We start from the raw sequence: 24,720 nt of genomic DNA, 5'->3' as shown, positions 1-24,720 counted from the left end.
AAATCCTTATTGCTTATCTATTTTACGCATAGTACTTTGTATCTGTTAATCCCATATTCCTAATTTATCCCTCCCCCGTTCCCTTTCCCCTTTGGTAACCATAAGTTTGTTTCCTATGTCTGTGAGTCCGTTTCTGTTTTGTATCTCAATTCATTTGCATTATTTTTTAGATTCTACATATAAGTGGTATCATATATTTGTCTTTCTCTTGAATCAATTCTTGAACTTTATATTGTCCTAGAGAATTATCCATTTCATGTGATTTTTAATTTACAGGTAGACTTTTAATATAAATGGTCTCCTATAATTAAAAAAATAGATGCGCAGCCCGGCGAGTACGCGCCTCAGATTTCAGGCAAACAATGAGCAAGAAATTCCCTTTCATCTTAGAAGTTTATTACAAATCCATTGAACACTCTGGAATGTATGGAATCAGAGAGCAAGATCAAGAAAAATGGCTGAACAGCAAAAATTAGGATTTGACCATCGATCAAAGTTTGCCCTATTTCATAGTATCAGGCAAGATTAAAATTCCAAAGTTGACATGGATGGATTTTAGACTAAGTGTAAACTCTAATTAAGTCAGAGGTTTTGTTCTTTGGACTGTGAAGAAATTGATGGAAGGTTTGTTTATTATGTGATAAATGTTGTTTTGCTTACTACTCAAAATAAACCTGTTCTTTAAAAAAAACTCCCCAGTAATTCTAAACATATAAACCTTTCAAAATAGATAAGATAGTAAAGTATCTATTTTTAATATTACATTTTTTCTTTTCCATTATAGTTTATTACAAGATATTGAATATAGTACCCTGCGCTATACAGTAGGGACCTTGTTTATCCAATTTATCCCCCTTTCCTTTGCCCTTTGGTACCACAAGTTTTTCTTCTATGCCTGTGAGTCTGTTTCTGTTTTGTAAATAAGTTCATTAATGTTTATTACATTTTAACTCAAACTATCTAAAACTATATTAACTAAAAATATTGCTTTTATCCATTTTCACTTTACCTGAAACAATACTTAAAACTCTACATCAATGTCTCTACTAGAGCCACTTTGGAATAAAATTCGTCATAAAATAAAAAATAATAATAATAATAATAATTTTATATCTGATTACTAATGTTTGCATCTTCCATTTTTCATAATTCAAATTTGCCAAAAGCATGTCTAATTCATTATTGTTTTTAACTGACTCTGTTCTTTTATGTGGGGTTTATTAATTCCTTCTACTTTTTTTTTTGGTAACTATTTTATTTTATTAAATTATTAAATTATCTTCAGATATTTTTTGCTAAGCATTTTCTCTGAATAGGCTTTGGCTCGAATCCCCCAGGTTTTGTATAGCACTCTCACTGTAATTAATTTTGAAGTTAGCCCAAATAGTTTATTCCAGATTAGATTAGGTCTTTTACCTAGGAGTTATTAAGAATGAACAGTATTTTAAAGATTCCTAAGATATATTTCTAGTAATAGATATATTTCTAAGATATACTTTCAGCCTCCTTTTTAAATTCTATTCAGTGAATCCTACTGCATTCCATTCAATGAATGTGCCCTGTATGATTTCAGAACTGAGTTTCAAAGAAGTAGGGGCAGGGAGGGCTCCCAAACATCCCTCCTCTCCTCTGGGTGATGCACATGCTTTCCTCCTAACCTGTGGTGTAAGATGGGCCCACCAGATGTTGAGACTCCCTGACTTTTCAAGGCTCCTTCTCATGAAAGGCCTGGGTGAGACTGAGGCGAGAGATGGGAGTTGGCAGTTGTAATGGGAATTCTTTAGCTCTGTAACTCGCAGAGCTAACTTCACCCTCCCTCCAGTTTCTCCCTACTTCTGATGCTTTGCCCATCATGTAGGTGGGTCCTTTCCAGCACTGCACTTGTCACTCCCTGCTCAAGAACTTATGACGATTTCCTACTGTTAACCACAGCATTGCTTCAAGGACCTCATTCTTTGAGGTGCTCATCAAATACAACTGTAAGAAAACATAGTAGCTGATGCCACAGCCTCAACCCCAACCTCCCAGGTCCTCCTACTCATCCTAGTGTAAGTCTATTCACCTCTCCTTCCCTTTCCCAGCCCAAGGCACTGCATCCAGTGCTGTGCTTTTCACCAGTATTTATCTTTGAAATCTTGATTTCTGTCTAGACTTAAAGCTATTGAGGTAGAAACTAATTTTTTCTCAGGCTTACTCTCTTTCCAAACAATAAATGGGACATAATGTTTTGTCAGCATGATCTTACTTGATCATGGAATAGATTAGTGGTGTATTCTTCTCCACTGTTTACCATTCTTTCCATAAGCCCTGTCTGGCCATGACCTAGGTTCTGGATACACAGTAAAGACCTGGTCCTGAACTTGAAGGGAATCTCCTACTCAACTGCACGGGCACCAGCACTGCTCCTAAAATGTCTGCTGAGGTGGGAAAATCATAATCTTCTCAAGCAGCCCTTGACTTGCCTAGGAAGTCAGACGGCCATGTCCATGAGGAGTTATCGGGCAGACTCTGAAGGCTGAATTCTGTGATTGGTATCAGGAGTTGGGTGAGACCCTCTGGGTTTCTGATTTCTAAATACCTACTTTGAGGAGACTTCAGCTTGTCTTAACATTGTTGTGCAGGCAGATGCCAGAGGGATTGATTTAGAAGGCCAACAGGCATTATTTGTCTCAATTAAATGCTTTCCTTGTTATAATAAGCCAAATTGGCAGAAATTACTGAGGAGTGTTACTGTGGCTTCAAGTCACATCAGTCGGATGGACCCATACAGAACGCTTTTCCTCACTTGGCTATCACTAGAGCTCACCTCTCAAAGCAAGCAGATACCCATAAATGATCCAAAGCGACTCTTCAATCTTACACTCAGCAAAGCATCAATACAGGGCTTCCCTGGTGGTGCAGTGGTTGAGAATCTGCCTGCCAATGCAGGGGACACGGGTTCGAGCCCTGGTCCAGGAAGATCCCACATGCCGCGGAGCAACTAAGCCCGTGCACAACTACTGAGCCTGCACTCTAGAGCCCGTGAGCCACAACTACTGAGCCTGCGCTCTAGAGCCTTCAAGCCACAGCTACTGAAGCCCGTGCACCTAGAGCCCGTGCTCCGCAACAAGAGAAGCCACCGCAGTGAGAGGCCTGTGCACGGCAATGAAGAGTAGCCCCCGCTCGCCGCAACTAGAGAAAGCCCGCATGCAGCAACAAAGACACAACACAGCCAAAAATAAATAAGTAAAATAAATAAATTAAACAAAAAATCAGTATATTGGCAGACCACTCTTTTTACTGAAGCATAATCCCAGAACCAAGGGCTCCCAAACTACTCAGTGAAAATGATGTAAGGGATGGGTGTGAGGAATGGCAGAGACCAAAAACCTCAGTGGCTTCTGAGCCTCTAATATGCTTTCCTAGGTGTGTGTGTGTGTGTGTCTGTGAGAGAGAGAGAGAGAGAGATCTTTCCCACCACATTGCCTTTGATTTCCTCGCGTTGCCTCCATCCTGGCAGCCATACACATCAGGGCAAAGCTACTGTTACCTGTATTAGTACCAAGAAAAAAAAGACTAACTGTACCAAGAAAAAGAATTAAAATGCTGTAAAGTTCCTTACTCATATCTTCAGTAGTTTTCCTACTTAGTGATTTATCTGCAGCTTGAATCGAGAGCTCATTTGCAGAAACATGAGCTCCAAGCCACATGTTTTGAGGCTGTATGTAGGCAAATTAAAAACAAAAAACCCCTTTTCAGTTAACTGTAACAGGAGGCACTGAGTACTCACTGCCCCTGCATGTCACACATATTTTCATTTAATCCTCACAATTTTAGGAGGCGGGTATTTCTTCCCTTGCCTACACATGAGGAAATTAAGGCTTAAAAGATGAAAGTGCTTGCCTAACAATGTAAAACTAGAGGAACCTGGGCAGTCTAGTTCCAGAATCCAAACTGAACCATTACATGCTAATGCCCAGGAAAATTTGAATCTTAAGGTAGCCAATTTCTTTCTTAAACTATCAAATAGAATACAGAGCTATTTCATTTAAGTTCCTGGTAAATATTTAGAAAAAAAAGTTGTATGACTGGAACATAAACAAGAAATTACCTACAGGATGGGGAGGTAATAAAGTTCAACAAATATTCAACCTAATTTTGAGCTTCCCACAGGATCCATCCTGTAGTTGTAAGGTTTTTAGCATCAAAAGTACTCTCAGATCTGAGGTTCTCTGGGAAGTCAGGATATCATTCCTACTTTACAGATAGGTAACTTAAAGGCCTAAAGGGTTACCATACAGACCACACGCCTCAGGGCCCAACCTAGGCCTGACCCACTCCTTTTCCCTCCGCAGTGCCTTCCAGAGGCCCACTACAGCCTCTTCCAAGTGGGCACTATTCCTTCTCACCTCTGTCTAGAGATGAATTTACTAAATGTCTGTAGCATCCAAATCCCATCAGATATGTTAATCCAGTCCTTTCAAGTTAGATGGGTAAGGCAGACAGTGAATGCTGCTCTGTAGGGCTTTCTCCGCCTTCCCCTACTCGCCCACCCCCTTCTGAGAAACCACTGTCATTAGGGCAGATATTATAGAACACTACCCAGGTCACTTTAGGAAGCTACTCTTCTGAAGTTGATAAGCTAGGGTGGGAGGACATGACATTTATTTCCTTTTTAGGATCTTTAATTTCATCACTACAAGTGGCGCAAGTAAACAACTCCAGAGGGGCTTTCAGTTTGGAATAGAACCAAACCAGGATAAAATTAAAATGGAGGATAAACAATGTGTGTGATGAAAACTCCTTTTCCCATTTAGTTTTATAAGATCACCATTTTGGATTCTACTGAATTATCTGTATAGATTAAAAAAAAATTAGCTATAGAAGGGAAAGGAAAATGCAAACAGTATTAGCAGCGGTTGAGAATTAGGTTCTAGGTATCTTTTTATATATATTCTCAATTCTTAAAACCATGGATTTAAAAATAGTTCCATCTCATAGTAAAGATGAAGGCACTGAGGCTGAGATAACAGACCTAAGTTCACAAGGTTTGTAAATAGTGAGGTTAAATCCATGCCTGAACCCAAACTGTACTTAATCTCCTGAAGTGCATGTGGAAAGGAAACAAACACGTGTGGGTGAAGATATGTGATTTAATTTGATCCTCAAAAACCATCATTTTATCAGTATCATTTTATCAGTAAGGAAACAGGCTTAAAGTTTCATCATATGAGGTGTGTAATCACGCTATGTAATTAGATTATGAATATTAAAAGACAGAATTAATACCATCAGTGTAATCAGTGGCCCTAGACTAGCATCCATGTGATAAAGATATTTTTGTTTTCCTTAAATCAGAGTAAACCTGAATGGTCAATGGAACTGTAATTGAGGTACAGAGGGGTATTTTATCTAGAGAAAAACACAAGACCAGGTTTATTTCATACAATGTTATTCACACATTTTTCATTTTCTAATTTATACATAATATACAAAGAAGTGAAGATAACATTATTTCATATGAACCAATAAGAGCCAGGACTTAAGACAAGCTGGTCCAGAAACAATCCATATCAAGACACCCAAGAGTAAAGCCTAAGTGGCTCTGCCCAATTAAGTTTATTCTGAAATGTCATTTTCAGATTATACCAAAAATCCATGCCAATTTATTAAAAGGTGGAATTAGAGAGGTGGGCACCAAAAATAGCAGATCGCAAAATTTCTAGAAAACAAAATAAACCCTAAAATACTGGGAAGATTGGTTGTCAACACTGGGATACATGGGAACATCAGGAACCCAAGACAATTGCTCAGTTTCCCAGTGTGCCATTCTCTAGGACTTTCTAAATTTGCAGAAATAATTTGCCTGTGTGAACAGAAGATAAGGGTAAAGGAAAACCAGGAATTCAACTGTGCAAATCCAGGAAAGTCACCACCAATCTGCAACAAGGACAACTTTGATCCTGAAACCATGAGCTGATACTGGGAACAAAAGTTCAACACAGGTCCAAGACATTCTGAGGCTGGCAAAACAAAGTGGGGAAGAGTGGCAGAGAGCAGTTTTGTATGGAGGGAAAAAAGCTCTGTTACTGTGACTGGGACATGCTGATGAACTAGTGTGACTATGAGAAGGGACCGTGACAGTGACAAGTGGTTAAATTTTATGGCCTCAACACGGAATGTTGGGTTAGAAAACTAGAATAACTCAACATCAAACATGAAAAAAGTATGCCTGGCACCCCAAACTTTATGCCGTTATTCTTAGGTTCATGATATGAACAGCTATGTGAAAAAACCTTTATATTCAATATTGTGCTCAGAAGATAGCTTTTCTTCTGCAGACTTCTAATAAAAAAATCCCTCACATGTTCAATTGAAAGAGATAGCATGGTTCATTAGTTTTTAGCACTAAACATAAGTGGGTCAACATAAAAGTTTTATACAAAATACTGACTTCAACAAAATACAAAGCACTTTCTTTATCTTTCAGAAACTGAATATACAAAGCAAGTTTTTTTTTCCAAAATATTTTCATAGGCAAAGGATTAAAAACGATTTTAATTATACACATATGGTCACAATTTTGCCTTAAAAAGATTGTTGGGAAATGTACATAAGGCCGCTTGTAAATGTACATCATGTTACTGTTATGTCTTATGTCCAGAGAAAAAATGTTATCATACAGATTTGCTATTACTTGGGAGTAGGCTATTCAAAAATACAGTACTCTTCTGTACAAAGAAAAAAAGTCACATCACATTTAATAAGATGGAAAAAGCATTGGCCTCCATGGTAACCAAATATCTCAGTCCAATACTTTCTATTATGCACAATACCCTGACTTCTTGAAAGTGATCCAAATCCTAGCATGTCCATATTAACAGAGTCAACAACTATGTTATAAAACAAAATGTTTTTCACAATAATAAAAAGAAAGCTGGTTCATACTTCTGAAACCATATAAAGATAAAAAATTTTTAAAAAATCACTCTTGATTTGGAGAAATAAATTTACATTATACAACACTATATGCCAGGTCAGAGGGCAGGGACATAAATGTACACTAAAATGCAAATGTTTCCCAAAGAGATAAAACAAATTCCATTTACAGCATTAAGGTTTACAAATGTACACCTGTACAACCAAAGAAAACATCATTACTAAATTAGCAAGGCTTTTTATAATAAACATTGAAACATGATTTGCTTTCAAAGTGTAAACTTACATCTATTACTACACACACACAATGCATATATTTATAGGAAGCAAAAAAAGCTATCTGAATATGTAATCATGCTTAAATGTTGAGCTATCAAATTCACTTTTCAGTGGCCCCTTTTCACCTCTATCTGGTTCCTACTTTCTGAATCTACTATGAAAAAGCAAAATAAATCTCAACACTTTTTCAACATGTCCTTGTAATTCTATAAGCAAAACAATATACAAATCTCCACTCTTTCTCATCGCAAACCAAACTGAAAAGTTAAAATGGAACTTAACTTTCCGTTTAGCGTACTTAACTGGAAGTGTCACCATGATTTTGTTTTTTCTACCTCTTACAACAATTACATATGTAAGTATATACAATACTTCTGTACATTGCCAGAGACATTTGGGGGGGCAGTATTTGTATTAAAACCACATCTACTGTAAATAATGTAAGTTCTTTTCATTTCAAATCACTTAATTCTTGTCTTACTTGCCGAGGTTTTATTTGCATGATAGTTTGTGAATTACCAAAATACAACTTAACTTTCTTTTAAAAATATTAATAATATTTATGCAGTTGATTGTTAATCTGTTATAAAAGGCTTCACACAAAGGACAAAAAAACCCCATAAGGACTATATTTCTATATACATTTCTATAAACCTGTTGTGCTATGGGGTCCGTAGACCTACCAGACTGCAAGCCAGTTTATTAAAAGAATACTGTACTTTTTCCTTTAAAAACTATTTTTGTGACTTTACAAGGTAAAAATTTACAAAATATGTGACAGCATTTTTTTGATACAGTTACATCATATACAGGCATTCTGTGCTTTGCCAGCAATCCAATCTGATAGGTCTCCACTCAGGGCTGAATATAATTTATAATTCACCACCCCCCACCCCCAAATATACACAAGAACCTTAAAAAATTTACAAATGGATGAATAAAGTCAATAAATAGTTTCACTTTAAAAAAAATTTGAAGATTCATAGTTGAGTTGTGTTTTGATAATTCACAAAAGAAACGTTCCTCTCACACGGTTACATCATCTTCTCTTTTCCTTTACAGCATTCCATTTGGTGGTCCTCCAATAGGCCCTAGATCTGGGCTATTTTTCAAATAATATTTTTCCAACTTGGCCAGTATATGCTTCCCATATGTGTATTTGCGCAAAGTAGTAATGTGAGGTCGAATCTGAAAAATAAATGATCTGCTTAGGAAATCTAAGTTATTTTAGTTTCTGATTCCTTAAAAAAGCGCCCCCAAATTTGGGTGATTTGGAAGAATAATTGAAATTTTAAAATTCAAATCCAAAGAAAGTTGTTTGCAAAAGCAGTTCTGTTCCACTCAATCTCTCCCAACTTCTACTCTCAAAATTGTTCAATGAATAAACAAACCACTATTCCTATAAACTATTACACATGCAAACAAAACAGTAGAGGGGCTCCAAACATAGCAGAGAAGTATCACTAATGAGCTATTATATTCTTGTAAGGTTTACGAGGGCAAAGTTCTATAACTCTAAGCAACTGGACAAAAATTCAATACAAAATGGAGCAAAAGACACGAACAAGCAATCAGACGTGTGATAGCTAATACATTTAACACGTTCAATATCTCCTTAACTGTTTTAAAACTGGAAATGAGAAGAATCATATCATTATCTTTCCATCCAGACTGGCAAAGATTTTATAAATAATAACTGGTATTGATGAGATAACAGTAAAACAGGCACTTTTCTCAAATACTAGATAGATGTGCAAACTTCTACAAGATTTCTGGAGAGCTACTTGGCAGAAATCTATTAAAATGTAACATGTTCACATACTCTGTGCCAGCAATTCCACATCTAGGGATTTACCTTACAAAAACACTTAATTATGCAAAGATGTTTATATAAACACTGCTAAGAACAGTTACTAAATAATCAAAATGCCCTAAATATGATATTGATTAAATAATGCAGTTGTTAAAAATAAGACTGAAAGAAATGTTATAGTTATATATTCTTTTTTTTTTTTTTTTTTTTATTCACACACACACACACTGTATTTTATTTTTACAAGACATAAATAGACTGACACCAAGCATTGTACATGGATGACCACAACAAAAGCAACAATGATTGCAATTACCAAACATGAAACACACTCATACTATGTCATAATATTGACATTCAGTCCAGTAATCCTCCACTGTAACAGCTCCTTTACTTTGCAGTGAAAATTGATTTGTATATTCTTTGCCTCTGAGTCCTTGTGGGATTTTTTTTTTTTTTTAATTCAGACAGAAAGTCACAATATAGTTATATATTCTTAAGCAGAAATACTAAATTTTTAAAAACACAGAAAATCAAGAGGGCAGTGTTCCTTTTAACAGTAAGTTTTCCTGTGGAAATTAATGATTTCTTAAAGAATCATTTGATTCTAGCAGGACAGAGAGAGAAAACAGCTTAATTGATTAAAAAAAAATTAAACCGATATAAATTTTCTCTTTAAGAAAATTTACTAGGTTAGTAAGAAAATTTAATCAGATTTTAAAATCAATGTTCAGCCAATGTATTATGGCAAATCAAATATACCTAAATAAGATGGTGAAGGGAAAAACAATGCTAACGGTAGGTAAATAGATGAGAAATGAATGTGATTTTACTGAGTTGATTACCTTAAGAATTTAATAAAGGGGTATATCATACCTACATCTGCCAATGGTTTTCCACTGATTTTAAATTTTCTGCAGTTGTAACAATTCTGAGGAAATTAAAGCCTAGGGAAGTTAAATGAGTAGCCTGAAGTCACACAAAGTGAATCATCTATTTTAAGTGCTATAAACTGTATTACCTTGTGCATGATTATCTTTCTCTGAGCAGGTTCAGCCATATCAATCATCTTCTGAACTACATAGTTGGCATACTGGTCCTTCATCATGGTGTATAAGGCACTGTGAGGACCATCATTCTGGCAGCAAACTTCATCAATCAGTAATGCTCTCTCAGCACGGGACGCATGAGTAACACACTTTTCTACTACATTGCTAAAAAATTAAAGTACATACAAAAAAAATTATTTTGTTATTTTTTAATAGAAAAATTTCCTTGGTTTTTGAAAGAACTTGCTCAATGCACTGGAAGACAGAAGAGTCAAAATAGGATTCTCTTGTAATTCTCTTACAGTTACTTTCAAAACAGAAATTAATATCATAGAAGAACCCATATTGGATATCTGCAAGTTTAATTACAGGCCTCAAAATTATAATTAAATAAAAATTAAAACTGTAATTCAAGTGTGGGGGAAGTAGGTCATTAATAAGGTCTGAGGCTTTCATGAACATGCACTAAATAAATTAGATTTGCATTTATTTACACATCTTGGGGGGAAATAATTTTCCAAATACACATTTCAAAAATGGAATACATGAGGGCAAACCAATTTGTTGTGTAGATTCTATAAGAACAAAAACAACATTCTATTATGTACCTTTTGCCTCTACTAAAAAAGACTATATTCCAATGCTATATTTTACATGCATTTCTGTGCTTACTAATAAAAGCCAGAGAGTTGAAAGACTTGACCCCTGGAATTAAAACATAACGCAATACCTGGCAAACTTGTGTTGACTCAGGGCTAAGACCTTTCCTCTGATTTCAGAAACAATTTTGCTCTTGTCTTCAGGTCGACCATGTTCCAGTACATGCTGAATAACATAATTGCCGTACTGATCCTAAGTGCAGATATTAAAAAATTACTTTCCTTAAGAATAATGGTAATTCTTTAAAAAGATGTTCATCAATTTTCTAAAAATCCAATAGTACAATCAGGAGAATACAACAGGCTTTTGTCTCACTGAGTGTTTCTATAATGTGTTAACAATAAATTATATTTCCTTTTAAAAAAGTCAGAATATTTTCAAAAATATATAAACATTTCAAAATATTAGGGAGTTTATACCTGTACCAACTGCTCTGTATGTTGGTGAAGTTCTTCTAAGATAGGTAAGGTCTGTTCTGCAGTGCAGTGCTCTAGGATGCGCTGGATTACTCTGCAGCCATAAGGATGAGTTGAAAGTACAAACACCTTAAAACAATTAGAAGAAATAAATTTCCATTTTGTGACATTTTTGGAAGGACAAGTTTTTGATAACATGCTGAATTAATTTAAAATAGAACGGGGAATTCACATTTATTGATAATATGCCAACTGTCATGTGACAAAGGCTGGGAAGCAGGGTACTGAATTTAGGAGCTAACGGATATCCTTTTTGTTTGTTTTTATACTGATTTTTTAAAAACTTTTTGTTTTATATTGGAGTATAGCCGATTAACAATGTTGTAATAGTTTCAGGTACACAGCAAAGCAATTCAGCCATACATATACATGTATCCATTCTCCCCCAAACTCCCCTCCTATCCACGCTGCCACATAACATTAAGCAGAGTTCCCTGTGTTATACAGTAGGTCCTCATTGGTTATCCATTTGATATACAGCAGTGTGTCAATCCCACGCTTCCTAACTATCCCTTCCCCCACCGCCGGTAACCGTTAAGTTCACTAATGGATATTTTGATCAAAAGGAACCTAATCAGAAGATGGAAGGCATGTAATAATGACAAGGAATGGATTGTGCAGTAGGGGTAGTGCATGTTGTAATTAGAAGCTATTAATTATTATGTTATTAATTACTAACTGATATTTATTTTGCCTTTTATTATACAGTCCTAAGTCTTCTTCCCTCCTCTCCCTCTCCCAGAAAATTTGGAAAACACTGTTGGGCTTACAATTCTAACAGTAGTTGTCTTTACTTCTTAGAGTAATATAAATTAAACTCATATTTCTACATTTTTCAGCTGCAAAAAATGAAGCTATCTATTGACTCACTCTATCAAAGAGGCAGAAATTAAGGCACATTCAGTATTTATCTCCTATTTTTGTATGAAAGTACTGGGTATTATCTTTTGATTTATAAAAAATATGTTAGTTAACACTCAAATTCTAACTAATTAGAAGCCAAAAATCAATCTTACTTGTCCTTTGAAAGCATCAATGATGAACTGTAGTGACTGTGGCTGAACACATTCAATACATTTTTGTACAACATGGTTTCCATTTTGATCTTTCACACATTTGAGTACATGACCATCTAGCTCCTTTACCATTTCACTCTGCAAAAGAGAAAACATTTAAATTACCTCACCAAACAGCATAGAAGGATTTTACATGAAAGTACTGAGATAGGAACAAAAGTATACTCAAAAATTTATTTGCGATTTTTTATATGTCAAAGTTTAAAATTCCCACCCCATCCCCCAAAGTGTAATAAGCAGAAGCCACTGAAGGTGAGAATTACTAAAACATTTTACAGGATTATAATGTAAATGATACCTGCTGAAATATAACTTAGTGATACTCAATTTGCTATACACTACTATCTTCACTGTGTACATCTTCCACTTATCTTTCTCAGCTGACAACTAATACAATGATTTTAGAATTCTACGTTTTTTCTCTACTGAGCATACCCCTTCCCCCATTTAATAATAATAATTATTATCATTTTTTGGCTGTGCCACACAGCATGCGGGATCTTAGTTCCCCAACCAGGGATTGAACCTGTGCCCCCTGCAGTGGAAGTGAGGAGTCCTAACCGCTGGACCGCCAAGGAATTTCCCCAAATAATTATTTTTGATGGCTCCTTGAGTTTATCAAGCACCCGGAAAAGGGTAAGAAGTTGAGTGAGCACTGATGGGCTATGTGATTTTCACGTAATATCTCAATTATGAGAAGAAATTATTGTTGAGCATTTTACTCTTCTTTTTAATAATCTTATAACAAAGAACTTGATTCAGGGAATTCCCTGGCAGTCGAGTCGTTAGGACTCCGAGCTTCCATTGCTGGGGCCTGTGTTCGATCCTTGGTCGGGGAACTAAGATCCCACAAGCCGCTTGGTGCGGCCAAAAAAAAAATAAGAACCTGACTCAATATAACTTTCCTTTATCATTTGATACCTTCTTCAGGGACAGATTCTCAGGAGATTTTAGATTTTTGCTCATTTAATTGGCAAAAATGACACCTTTCAATTTATATTTGATTACTAATAAGGTTAAACTTATTTACAGTAAGGTTTATTTACTAAGTGCATTCTTTTAACTAACAATCTTAGTATTTTAGTATACTAAGTATAATCTTAGTATTCTCATAAGTTTGTAAGACTTCATTAAATAAACATCTTAATCCTTAGGGAAAAATACAGGTAGCCACACAATAACCTGCGTGCCTTATTAGTGCAATAGGACATAGTACTGTGAAGAAATGGAGTACACCTAGTGTAAACATAGTCACATTTTTTTTTCTTGGCTGCGCCGTGCAGCATGCAGGGTTTTAGTTCCCCGACCAGGGATCGAACCCATGTCCCCTGCAGTGGAAGTGCAGAGCCCTAACCCCTGGACCACCAGGGAATTCCCGGTATTCACATTTAAAATTTCTCTCACCCAGGGACTTCCCTGGTGGCACGCAGGTTAAGAATCCACCTGCCAATGCAGGGGACACGGGTTTGATCTCTGGTCCGGGAAGATCCCACATGCCATGGAGCAACTAAGCCTGTGCGCCACAACTACAGAGTCTGCGCTCTAGAGCCCATGAGACACAAAAACGGAGCCCGCACGCCACAACTACTGAAGTCCACGCGCTCTAGGGCCCTCATGCTGCAACTACCGAAGCCCCGCGCCTAGAGCCCGTGCTCTGCAACAAAGGAAGCCACTGCAATGAGAAGCCGCGCACCACAACAAAGAGTAGCACCTGCTTGCTGCAACTAGAGAAAGCCCGCGCGCAGGAACGAAGACCCAACGCAGCCAAAAAAATCCCCAAAACTCTCTCACCCAAAAAACTCTCAACTGTATTCTGACATAACTAGAGGAATCCTTGAAGTCAAGATATCACACAAATGTTAGTTATAAACTAAATATGAACTAAATTACAAAATCAAATGTACTTAAGAATCCAAACAGGAGGGAATTCCCTGGTGGTCCAGAGGTTAGGACCCTGCACTCTCACTGCCGAGGGCCTGGGTTCGATCTCTTGTCAAGGAACTAAAATCCCATAAGCCATGCAGAGCGGGGTGGGGCGGGGGTGGGGGAAGAATCCAAATAGGAAATGTAATACCACTAATCATCTTACTCCCAATGCTTTATATTTTCAAATATTAAAGACACGTAAAATATCGTTTTTTTTTTAAAAAGAAAGAATTGGAAAATTTTACTCAAGCCAAACTTGAGGATTATAACCTGGGAAGGGCATCTCAGAAAGCTCTGAGAACTGTTCCCAAAATATCTTTAAAGTATCTATACCAGTCTGAGAGTTAAGAGCAGAGAAGTTCTAAGTACCAATACAATCAAACTGTTACTCTCTCTCCATTATGACACATCTTCAATGACTCTAAAACTCAGGATTTCCTCAAGAGGAACAATGCTATTTTCTCACAGATGTTCACTGCTGTGATTAATGTATATACATAACACATACATATCCATCCATCCATCTATATATTATTGCCTTTAATTCTGGAATTTATCATATGAATGTAGGTTGAGAGTCAAAGCCAATCTCTTTCCAAACTTACTAATTACCAATACCTTTTAAGAAATATTTTCTTTACTCTTATTATATTTCATTGTAATACATAAACCAGTTATATACAGTATCTATGGGAGGTTATGAATTTCATTTTAAAAGTCTGTTTACCTCATGCACAAACCATGCTAGTGATGCTACACAGTTTCTTTAAAAAATCTAGTGGATAAGCAATTTTCCTCATCCCTTACTCTCCTTAATATCCTTGTCTATTTAAAATAATTTAAAAATTTATTTTGATCATTTACAAGAAAATTCCTATGAGCACATAATTGGAATTGTACTAATCCCTTTTTTACTTAGAATACTTAGACCTTTCCATCCAAGAACATAGTATACTTCCCAATTAATTTATATGTGCTCTCTTTTCTCTTAAAGAACTGTAAATCTTGTTAAGAGGATGCTTTAGGCTACTTTTCCTGTTGAATGAAATTTTTAAAACTTTGTATATACTTTTTTTTTTTTTGGCCACGTCATGCGGCTTGTGGGATCTTAGTTCCCCGACCAGGAACTGAACCACTCCCTCAGCAGTGAAAGTGCGGAGTCCTAACCACTGGACCACCAGGGAATTCCCTGTATATACATTTTTAACTGGCATATAGGAATGCAATTGGTTTTAAAATATTTATTCTTATGACAGAAGTATAAGTGCAATCCAAATAAACACTGGGAATAGTAAAATATATTCCTGATACTACAGAAAATCAAATGAGTAGTGGTAGCAGAAACACCCACCATCTAGCACTCTGCTTGACATATAGTAGGTACTCAAATACTTTCACTTAGAAATGAAAAGATGAAGAAAATGAACAGAGGACAGATCAAAGATCTGCTGTGTAACTTTCAATTAATTACATACTCTTTTGAGATAGATTTAAAAAAATATTTTAGTCTGTGGAAATATTTAACATTTCACTCCAAGATTATTGTAAGATAAAAATTTAAAAATTGGATAAAATAATACAAAAATTTTGTCTTAACTTACAATTACCTGCTGGTCAGATGAAATAGACTCTAATGCTTTCTGAATAACACGGCAGCCATACATCTGCAATGCTAAGGGTAGAACATGACCACGAATACGAGTAGCCAGGGCTAATTTTTGATCCAAACTCCCAAACTGACAGAAAAAAAAAATTAATAAAAATGACTATAATATTACTTGGTTAAACTTGAATAACCCACTGTTTGCAGTCTGTTTAATCTATTTATAAAATATCACATTTGGCAAGTATGTAGGGAGAAGGCATTTAGGTAAAAGCGAATTAAGATAGACCCAGAGGTGCTTGAAATAATATCACTTTTTAGAGGGTAAGTCATTCTATATCTACTATTCCCTTTTTACTAACATATTAACCACCTGTTATTCTTTTAAAGTAAACATCTTCACTCTTCATTTCAAACAAACACCCCCACTGTCTTTTAATAAAATGAATTTCTGAGGCATACATTCGGACCAGATAATTCTCAACTATATTCTGACTGTGGAGGAAATCTGTTAAGTCAAGCTACAACATAGATGTTTAGTTATAAACTAAAAAATTTGCTGAATTACAAAATAAATGACACCTAACAAATCCACATAAAGACTGTACTACTATTCATTAATTGCTTCACATAAGACTTACTCCTAATGCTTTATATTTTCAAATATATTTCAAATATTAATCAGGATTGGTATTAAACTTCTCATTTAATGTAAGACCATACACTTAAAAAACATATACCATAAAATATGACATTTTAACCATTTTTAATTCAGTGGCATTGACTATATTCTCACCATGTGCAATCACCACCACAATCTGATTCCAAATCCTTCCATCGCCCCAAACAGAAACACTACTCATAAGCAATAACCCCCTATTCCCCCCCTCTTACCCCAACCGGTCTACTAGTAAGACTAGGAAACCCTAGCCGACTTTATGTCTCTATGAATTTGCTTATTCTAGGTATTTCACATAAATGGAGCCCTGTAATGTTTGTTCTTTTGTACCTGGCTTATTTCACTTAGTTCCATCCATGTGTAAGCATGTATCAAAGCTTCATTCCTTCTTATGGCTGAACAATATTCTATTGCATGTATATACCACATTCTGTTTATACATTCATCTGCTGGATTGTTTCCACCTTTTGGCTATTATAAACAATGCTGAAATGAACACTGGTGTTTAAGTCCTTGTTTTCAATCCTTTTGGGTATATACCTAGGATGGAATTGCTGGGTTATATGGTAATTTTATGTTTAGTTTTTTGAGGAACTGCCAAACTTTTCCACAGTGGCTGCACCACTTTACATTCCCACCAACAATGTACAAGGGTTCTCATTTCTCCACATCTTCACAAACATTTGTTATTTTCTGTTTTTTAAATTACAGCCATCCCACTAGATGTCAAGTAGACTCTCCTTGTGGTTTTGATTTGCATTTCCCTAATGACTAAGGGTGCTGAGCTTCTTTTCATGTGCTTACTGCACATTTGAATATCTCCTATGGAGAAATGTCTATTCAAGCCCTTTGTCCATTTTTTAACTGAGCTGTCTTTTTGTTGTTGAGTTTCAGGAATTCTTCATATATTCTGGATATAAAATCTTTATCAGACATATGATCTGTAAATATTTTCTCCCAAGCTCACATATTTTTATATGAAAATAAACTCACCCAACTTTCAGAGCTTTTCTAAGCATTAAGCATATACAAACATGTATGTGTGCTTACCTCAAAAAATTTCTGTATAACATAGTTGCCAAAAACATCTGTCATTAACTGATAGGCTGCTTGTAGAATTTCATTAAATACCATCTGTCGCTCAGCTGGAGTAGCTCTTTCTAGCTTTTGCTGTATGAATCTATGTGGGAAAAATTTTAATGCCATGACAGTATATTGATAATAAGCTCCAGCAATATCCGAATCTGACTCGAGTATTATACATCCCGATATATATTGGATATATATATATACATGGATATATATATATATATATATATATATATGTGGATATATACATATCCACATAAATAAAATCATTTCCAGAAATAGTACTAATATATTTTATTCAATTTAAAATAAAAAGAACAAAAGTTATGGAGCATTTCTTTGTTAACACCTTAATTTAAAATAACTTCTAGTTAGACTGGCAAAAAATCTGGACATGAAGATGTTTAATGCCTCTTAAGTTAGTTCTGGTTGTATTATAATCAATGAAAAACTACAAAGATATTACTGGTATTCATTTATTTTTAATAATCATATTATTACTAAGTATTTTTAGAACATAATAAAAGAAACCTTTAGCAATAAAATTCATGAGACACAACTTAATTCCTAACTAAGCTAGCCACTGTGGACTTCCTTGGTGGTCCAGTGGTTAAGACTCCATGCTCCCAATGTAGGGGGCATGGGTTCGATCCCTGGTTGGGGAAGCTGCCGCATGCCACGGCCAAAAAAAAAAAAGCTAGCCATTGTGAGTGACACAAGGTCGATTTGCTACTCTTAAGGAACTTTAAGAACTTTCAACCATAGGGAGATAAAATTTGTATGCAACTATATAATCAAAAATTATTTTAAAAAATTTTAGATTTACTCTAAAACTATAAAAAGATACCTCAAATTTAATAAATGTATTAGAATTCTACTACTCTTTTCCTTTCTGTGTATTATCTTGAGAACACTAATTTGCATGTACCTCAAGCATTACAGTACATGTGGTCTGTTTAATGTAAACTTTGTTTTAAACATTTTTTTAGACAAAGTATATATCAGGGACACAAGTCCATAAATGTAATTTGGAGTATTATTTTCAAAAGGAAATTTAAAGAAATTAAATGTATTCTGTCAATGTAATAAAGATAATCCAATAAAAGGACACTGCTATATTTTTATTATAGAAAACTGAAGAACCATAAAAAATAAATTAAAAACCTGTATTTTTATAGTTCATCCTAACAGGAAAGAAAAATCCATATTGGATATTTATTTTTTAAACAATTCCAACTTTTATAAAGGTTAAATCATTCTAGTCAAGAAAAACTTTGGCTCTTTCAAAGCAAAAATGCAATAGAAAGTATCATAAATAATAATCACCTACCTAGAACCATGCTGGTCTTGAGAAAACTCAACTATGTGTCCAATCAAGTCTCTAAGTTGAAGGTTTGGGAAGCGGTTGTTTCTGAAATCTTCCAATAATCTACTTCGGCCAGAAGGCATAATATCAGACCTATTATACCGAAGCCGAGAAGGAGGAAAGAGCTGGCTGCTGGAGCTAAACAGACTGGAAGTGCCTGAAGCACTTCGATATTTTGCTTCTGCTCCAGGTGCTGCAGAGATATATCGACCACTACCATTTGTCAGTCCTCCTACAACAAAGCAGCTGTGGTCAGCAAATATTTTTGACAAAGTCATTCCTCAAATAAAAGTCATTTAAACCAAAAAGTCAGTCAATATAGAAATATTCACCCCACTAATTCCTATACGGTATAACAGAAAATTAAAGTTGAAGGAGAAATCTCACACATTTACTTAATGTGTGTGGCTATAATATGGGGGAAAAAGAGGCTAGAAAACATGAGAAAAATAAACCTGTATTTGTTCTTGGCAGTTTAGTTTAAAAACATCTAATGTCATACACAAAACCTGTATTTGTTCTTGGAAGCTTAGTTTGAAACATAATTATAACAACTAATGTCATACATACTAGTATCAATACCAGAATACTGAAACCACCAACAAAATTTTCAGTTACATTAACAAGCAAGTTACAAACAGCTAGCAAACTCAGATTTTAAGCCACTAAAAGTTTAATTGAAATTTACTCACAGTGTTAATAGAACACCAACTAAATCTGTACTTTTTTGGAATATATAAAAATTCATTAAGTCATTAAGTCATATATACTTGTATGTAAAGAAAAATGATTTCTTAGTTAACCCGATTAAATTTCAAACTTAAAAAACCCACAATATCAGATAATAAAGCCAAATAACACACTATTTAAATTTTTTATTTAAAAAATACTCTCCATAAAATACTACTGTTTTACAGACAAGAAATAGTAGCAGTAAACATATTTATCATTCCTAGAGCTTTAATGTTGACCATTTAAAACAAATGAATAAAAAGCTTTTTTAACTTATATCCCATTCCAAAGAATACTACTAAAGGGCAGTTGATAAAAACAATAGAAGCAGGTAATTGTTTTTATTACAAATAACCATTTAAAAGTACTTGACAGTGTCCTTTTAAAAAAGAAAAATGTATAGAAAATTGTAAAATGCAGATTTAGTAGTTCAGATAAACAAAACCCACCGTCAGCTTTACACTATTGTGTATCACTTCTATTTAGAGTAGTGCTGTATGTACAATCCAGGCCACAAAGTATAGATGGTGCCAAGGACACACTGTCAGTGCAAAGTTATAGAGAGGCATTGAAGGCCAAAAAGAGTTACAGGGACAAGGAGCAGTAAAAGAGTTATAAATCCTGGAGGGTGAAGTGGGTTAGAATATCCCTCTTTTACTTTCAGTCCCCACTGCCCTAGCTTTATTTTTCTTCATTAAATTTCCCATCATCCAGTATATTATACATATTTATTATTTACTTGAATCCTCAGCCCCATTTCCAATGTAAGTGCCATAGAATTACATTCACCTACATGCTAGATATGTGGTACCTAAAACGATGTCTCATAGACAGTGAGTACACAAATATTTATACATATTTAATGTAATATCAACTGTCTATGGTCTAGTTCTGTAATATCTTTCTTAAAAGTGTGTAACTTTAACAAGCCGTTTTATACACCAAAGTCATTGACATCAAATTCTCATGTTCATTCCAGTTCTACATAAACTCGTGCTCATGTATGAAAAGTCTAAAAAGTAAAAGAATTCAGCTTTTTAATACTGTCTCGATCTCTTCATTATTAATCCTTCTAGTCCCCTATTTTTATTTCTGTTTATAGTACCATCAACCGTTCACAACAATAACTGATCATTAGCCCATTCGAGTCTCGATAACAATTCTTGAACCTTTTTGTAGGGTAGGGGCGCTCTGCTTATCATTCTAATCTGTTTTCATAAACAACAATTATATCTTCCCATTCAAAGGCCACTTTGACGATGTCATTTTATACTAAAAACCTACAGCATCCTGCTAGAGTACCTTCTCTATGTTCTTCAGCTTACTTTTCAAGTCATTATTCCAAACCTACTTTTCACATGAATTTCCTAATAGTACCCTAATTGTTCACTTCTCTCCTTCTTATTCATTACTATCTCTGTACCACTGCTTATCACTACCTGAAACAAGGCCTAATCCTACCTCTTTATTCTTAATGCACTAAAGATTTCAACACCAAATTCAAAATACATACTTACCCCAGAAAATGACAATTTTATTTGGTACCTTCCAAGTAGTCCTATCAGTATCCAACAGGAATTCCTCCTGTGTCTAGATATTTCTTGATTATATTCTATCAGCTCCTAATATACCAAACTCCTGATGCACTTTGACAACTTAAAATGTCTAATGATGCCAAATGCCTTGAGTTTTAAAAAATCTTGGAATTTCAGTTCTAGAAGACTAATTATAATTAGCACTTTCATTTACAAAGTTGAAAGATTAATTTCACAAAGGGCCAGGATACCTTCGTTTCCTTACAAATTAATTAAATAAGCATTTCAACTCAATTTAAAATATACATTAAACATTTAAAATTTGGTTTTTTAGGGAATTCCCTGGCAGTCCAGTGGTTAGGACTCCTCACTTTCACTGCTGAGGGCCTGGATTCAATCCCGGGTCAGGAAACTAAGATCCCACAAGCCACGTGGGAAAAAAAAACAAAACAAAACTGGTTGTTTTTAAATACTGAAAGCATGTCATTCAAAACTATTTTGGGATTGAGGAATATTTTACAAAATTGGCCTATACCTTTCAAAAATGTTGAGGTCATAAAAGACTGAGAAATAGTTCAAGATTAATAAGAGTCATGACAAATAATTGTCATGTGTGAGCCCCCAAATCAATCGCCCTCTCCGCCCCAATGCTCCCCCCCATCGCCTTTCTTGTAAAGGATATCAATGAGACAACTGGCAAAGTCTGAATAAAGTCGGCTGATTTGACAGTAATATTGTTAAGTTCCTGACTCTGACAAAAGAATGTCCTTACTTTCAGAACACACACACACAGTGATATGTTCATGAGTAAGGGACACTGTGTCTGCAACTTCCTTTCAAAAGTATCAGGGGAAAAAATGGGTGTGAAGGGACAGGCAAATGCAGAGAGGGGAAGCGAGGAGAGGGAAACAATAATAAAGAAAATTCAGTTAAATAACATTTGGAGAATCTGGGGATAAGCTAGATTTTTTTTTAATTGTTAATGATTTCCTCTTAAGTCTGAAATTATTTCAAAATTAGTTAAAAACAAACATACAAATTGGTCATCTATACTCATACCATTGCTACTGGTCATCTAAAAGATGTGTTCTGCACCAAATGTGTTAAAAGGTAACAGTCCCTTCAACTTATCACTGACCTCACCCCTATCATTTATCACTTCTTAATCACTAGCTTAATAAGAGTGTATGGGACATGGAGATCTGTACTATAATTTCACAGATGAAATCACTATAGTCCAAAAGTGATGTGACATGCAGCTAGGCAGCCAGGACTCTCAGGCCAGAGCTCATCACACAGTAGTGTGCTGCCCCTCATACGCTATTTACATAGGTATCTATCAAGTTCATCCATGACAACTGAATGAAGGCAAACACCTCATAACTATCCTAGTAGAAATAATATGATTTTGTAAGTTTTCATTAATTTCCTTGAGAAGTCCATTGTTTTAGAATCCTTCCCTATTTAATACCAGAAATCAAAAAGATCTTAATACTGTGAAAAACACAGGGGAGAAAAATATAAAACTGAAACCACCACAAAATAAATCTCACAAGTTTTTTCTTTTCATTATTTTCCACCTCCCTGGGATCTGGAGTAACAACTCCTGAGCCTATTCTTTTATATATTTACCTTTTCTATTTTTTAAAAAATAAAGATTCTCAAATCTTTCCCAGTGGATAGTTTTTATTAAAAAATAAAAAAGCCTACCTGAAGATTATTCTGATAGAGGTTTGGAGGCTAATAAATTAGAATCAAGATAAATGAAGGTTTCATTTTAGAGCAGGTTATCAACTACTAATTTCAAATAAAAATGGTAATCCAAGTAGATTCAGGGTCCCGAAAAGGGTACAACTACATATAGGCTACTAGGCAGAGTCCCTTTCAGAAGGCGAGGCTCTGGAAAGCTCAAGAATGATAAGATGATAATGAAAGATGACTAGTTAGTTGGAGTGGGCAAAGAATAAATGATAAAGAATGCATACGTGGAAAAAACCTAAAATGAGGATGATCTATTTCACTTTAAGGTATTACCTTCAGTTACTTCTAACCCAGAGCCCATACACTTAGTACTTTCAGTTCGTTATTTTTTTTCTCTGATTACTTTTCAAAAGAAATATATGGCACATTCAGAGTAGACTGTAACAGCCATGTTAACTCCTTTCTTCCTTCCAATTTCTGCCTTTTGCAAATGGGACTGTCTAACCTATGCCTGTCCCATGACTGTATTTTGGAGGCAGATAACTTGTTTCCTAGGTTTCACAGACCCAAAGATGGAGAGGAATTTTGCCGCAGGATGGACCACATTCAGAATCTCAGCTGATTTAGAAAATAAGATTTGGGATTTTTGGAATGGTTCAAGACTCTTGGGGATGCTGGAATGGGGTGAATGTATTTTGCATGTGGGCTGAACGTGAATTTTGGGGGACTGGAGTTCAGACTGTACTGGGCTGAACTGGGCTTCCCCAAAAGATATGTTCAAGTCTTAACTCCTGGTACTTGTGGATTTGATTTTATTTGGAAATAGGATCTTTGCAAATGTAATCAAGTTAAAATGAGGTGTCATGCTGGAGTAGGTTGGGCTCTTATCCAATGACTGGTGTCCTTATAAGAGAAGGAAAATTAGGACAGACACACAGGGAGAATGCCAGGTAATGATGGAGGCGGAGACTGGCGTGCTGTGTCTACAAGCCAAAGAATGTTATGTGTTATCAGCAACCATCAGAAGCCAGAAAGAGGCAAGGAAGGCTTGTGCTCACAGCCTTCAAGGGGAGTATGGCCCTGTTGACACCTTAATTTGACTTCTAACCTTCAGAACTGTGAGACAATAAATCTGTTTTAAGCCACTTAGTTGTAATTTGTAACAGCAGCCTTAGAACACTAACATATAATGCTATCTTAACAACACTCTGAGACAAGGATATTATCTCCATTTTACTTGTGACACAATAGGCTTAGAGAAGCTAAATCCTTAATAAATCCTTATTCAAGGATGCATAGCTAATAACTAGACTGAGTTTTTTTTTTAACTATTATATCTGAATAATTCCCTTAAAGCTTTCGGTTATATTCTGCTATACCTCATGAAGAACATTTAATGCCATATACCATACTTAAATCTGGGATATGCTTGAGGTTACATGGGAGAATAAACCACGTAAATTTTTTAACTATAAAATTTTAACTATATATTTGCCATACAAAGACACAACATTTTTACTCAGGAAAAACCAAGGCTTCAATGAATTAAAAAACCTACATAATTCTAGTTAAAAGTATAATCTTCCACATCATCTTAACAGACTAATATAAAAAGCAAAAAGCATAAGTATGTCACGTGTGCTACCTTAAATATGTACATTTTATGACCATATGTAAGCAAACAATATCAGGTGCAAACTACAAACCAAAATAAAAATCTGTTGTTTCCATTTCTATTGCTTGTAATTCTTTTCTAAAAGCAACTAAGTAATTAATCTACCTTTTAGCATCTAGTGCTTCAACTTTTTAAAAATATAA

At 35.1% G+C, this 24,720-nt stretch overlaps 1 protein-coding gene across 7 annotated transcripts in view; it reads right to left on the bottom strand.

Moving 5' to 3' along the window:
- Window positions 1-5,121: 5,121 nt before the first annotated feature.
- The window catches only part of PUM2 (pumilio RNA binding family member 2), a 92,161-nt gene continuing 72,562 nt past the window's right edge, over window positions 5,122-24,720 (bottom strand). For 4 of the 7 annotated variants that reach the window (XM_036873073.1, XM_036873078.1, XM_036873080.1 and 1 more), the window contains 8 exons: window positions 18,899-19,166; window positions 17,530-17,659; window positions 15,799-15,933; window positions 12,212-12,349; window positions 11,139-11,264; window positions 10,790-10,911; window positions 10,032-10,224; window positions 5,122-8,385 (listed from right to left, as the gene is read on the bottom strand). In XM_036873073.1, coding sequence (XP_036728968.1) covers window positions 8,254-8,385; window positions 10,032-10,224; window positions 10,790-10,911; window positions 11,139-11,264; window positions 12,212-12,349; window positions 15,799-15,933; window positions 17,530-17,659; window positions 18,899-19,166 — 1,244 coding nt within the window. In that variant the 3' untranslated portion in view covers window positions 5,122-8,253. The remainder of the gene's footprint in view (window positions 8,386-10,031; window positions 10,225-10,789; window positions 10,912-11,138; window positions 11,265-12,211; window positions 12,350-15,798; window positions 15,934-17,529; window positions 17,660-18,898; window positions 19,167-24,720) is intronic. The other 3 variants (XM_036873074.1, XM_036873079.1, XM_036873075.1) reach the window with 2 other exon arrangements.

This window comes from Balaenoptera musculus, chromosome 13 (assembly GCF_009873245.2).
Source record: "Balaenoptera musculus isolate JJ_BM4_2016_0621 chromosome 13, mBalMus1.pri.v3, whole genome shotgun sequence".
Taxonomy (NCBI): Eukaryota; Metazoa; Chordata; class Mammalia; order Artiodactyla; family Balaenopteridae; genus Balaenoptera; species Balaenoptera musculus.
This window is presented reverse-complemented; position numbering and strand designations above follow the sequence as displayed.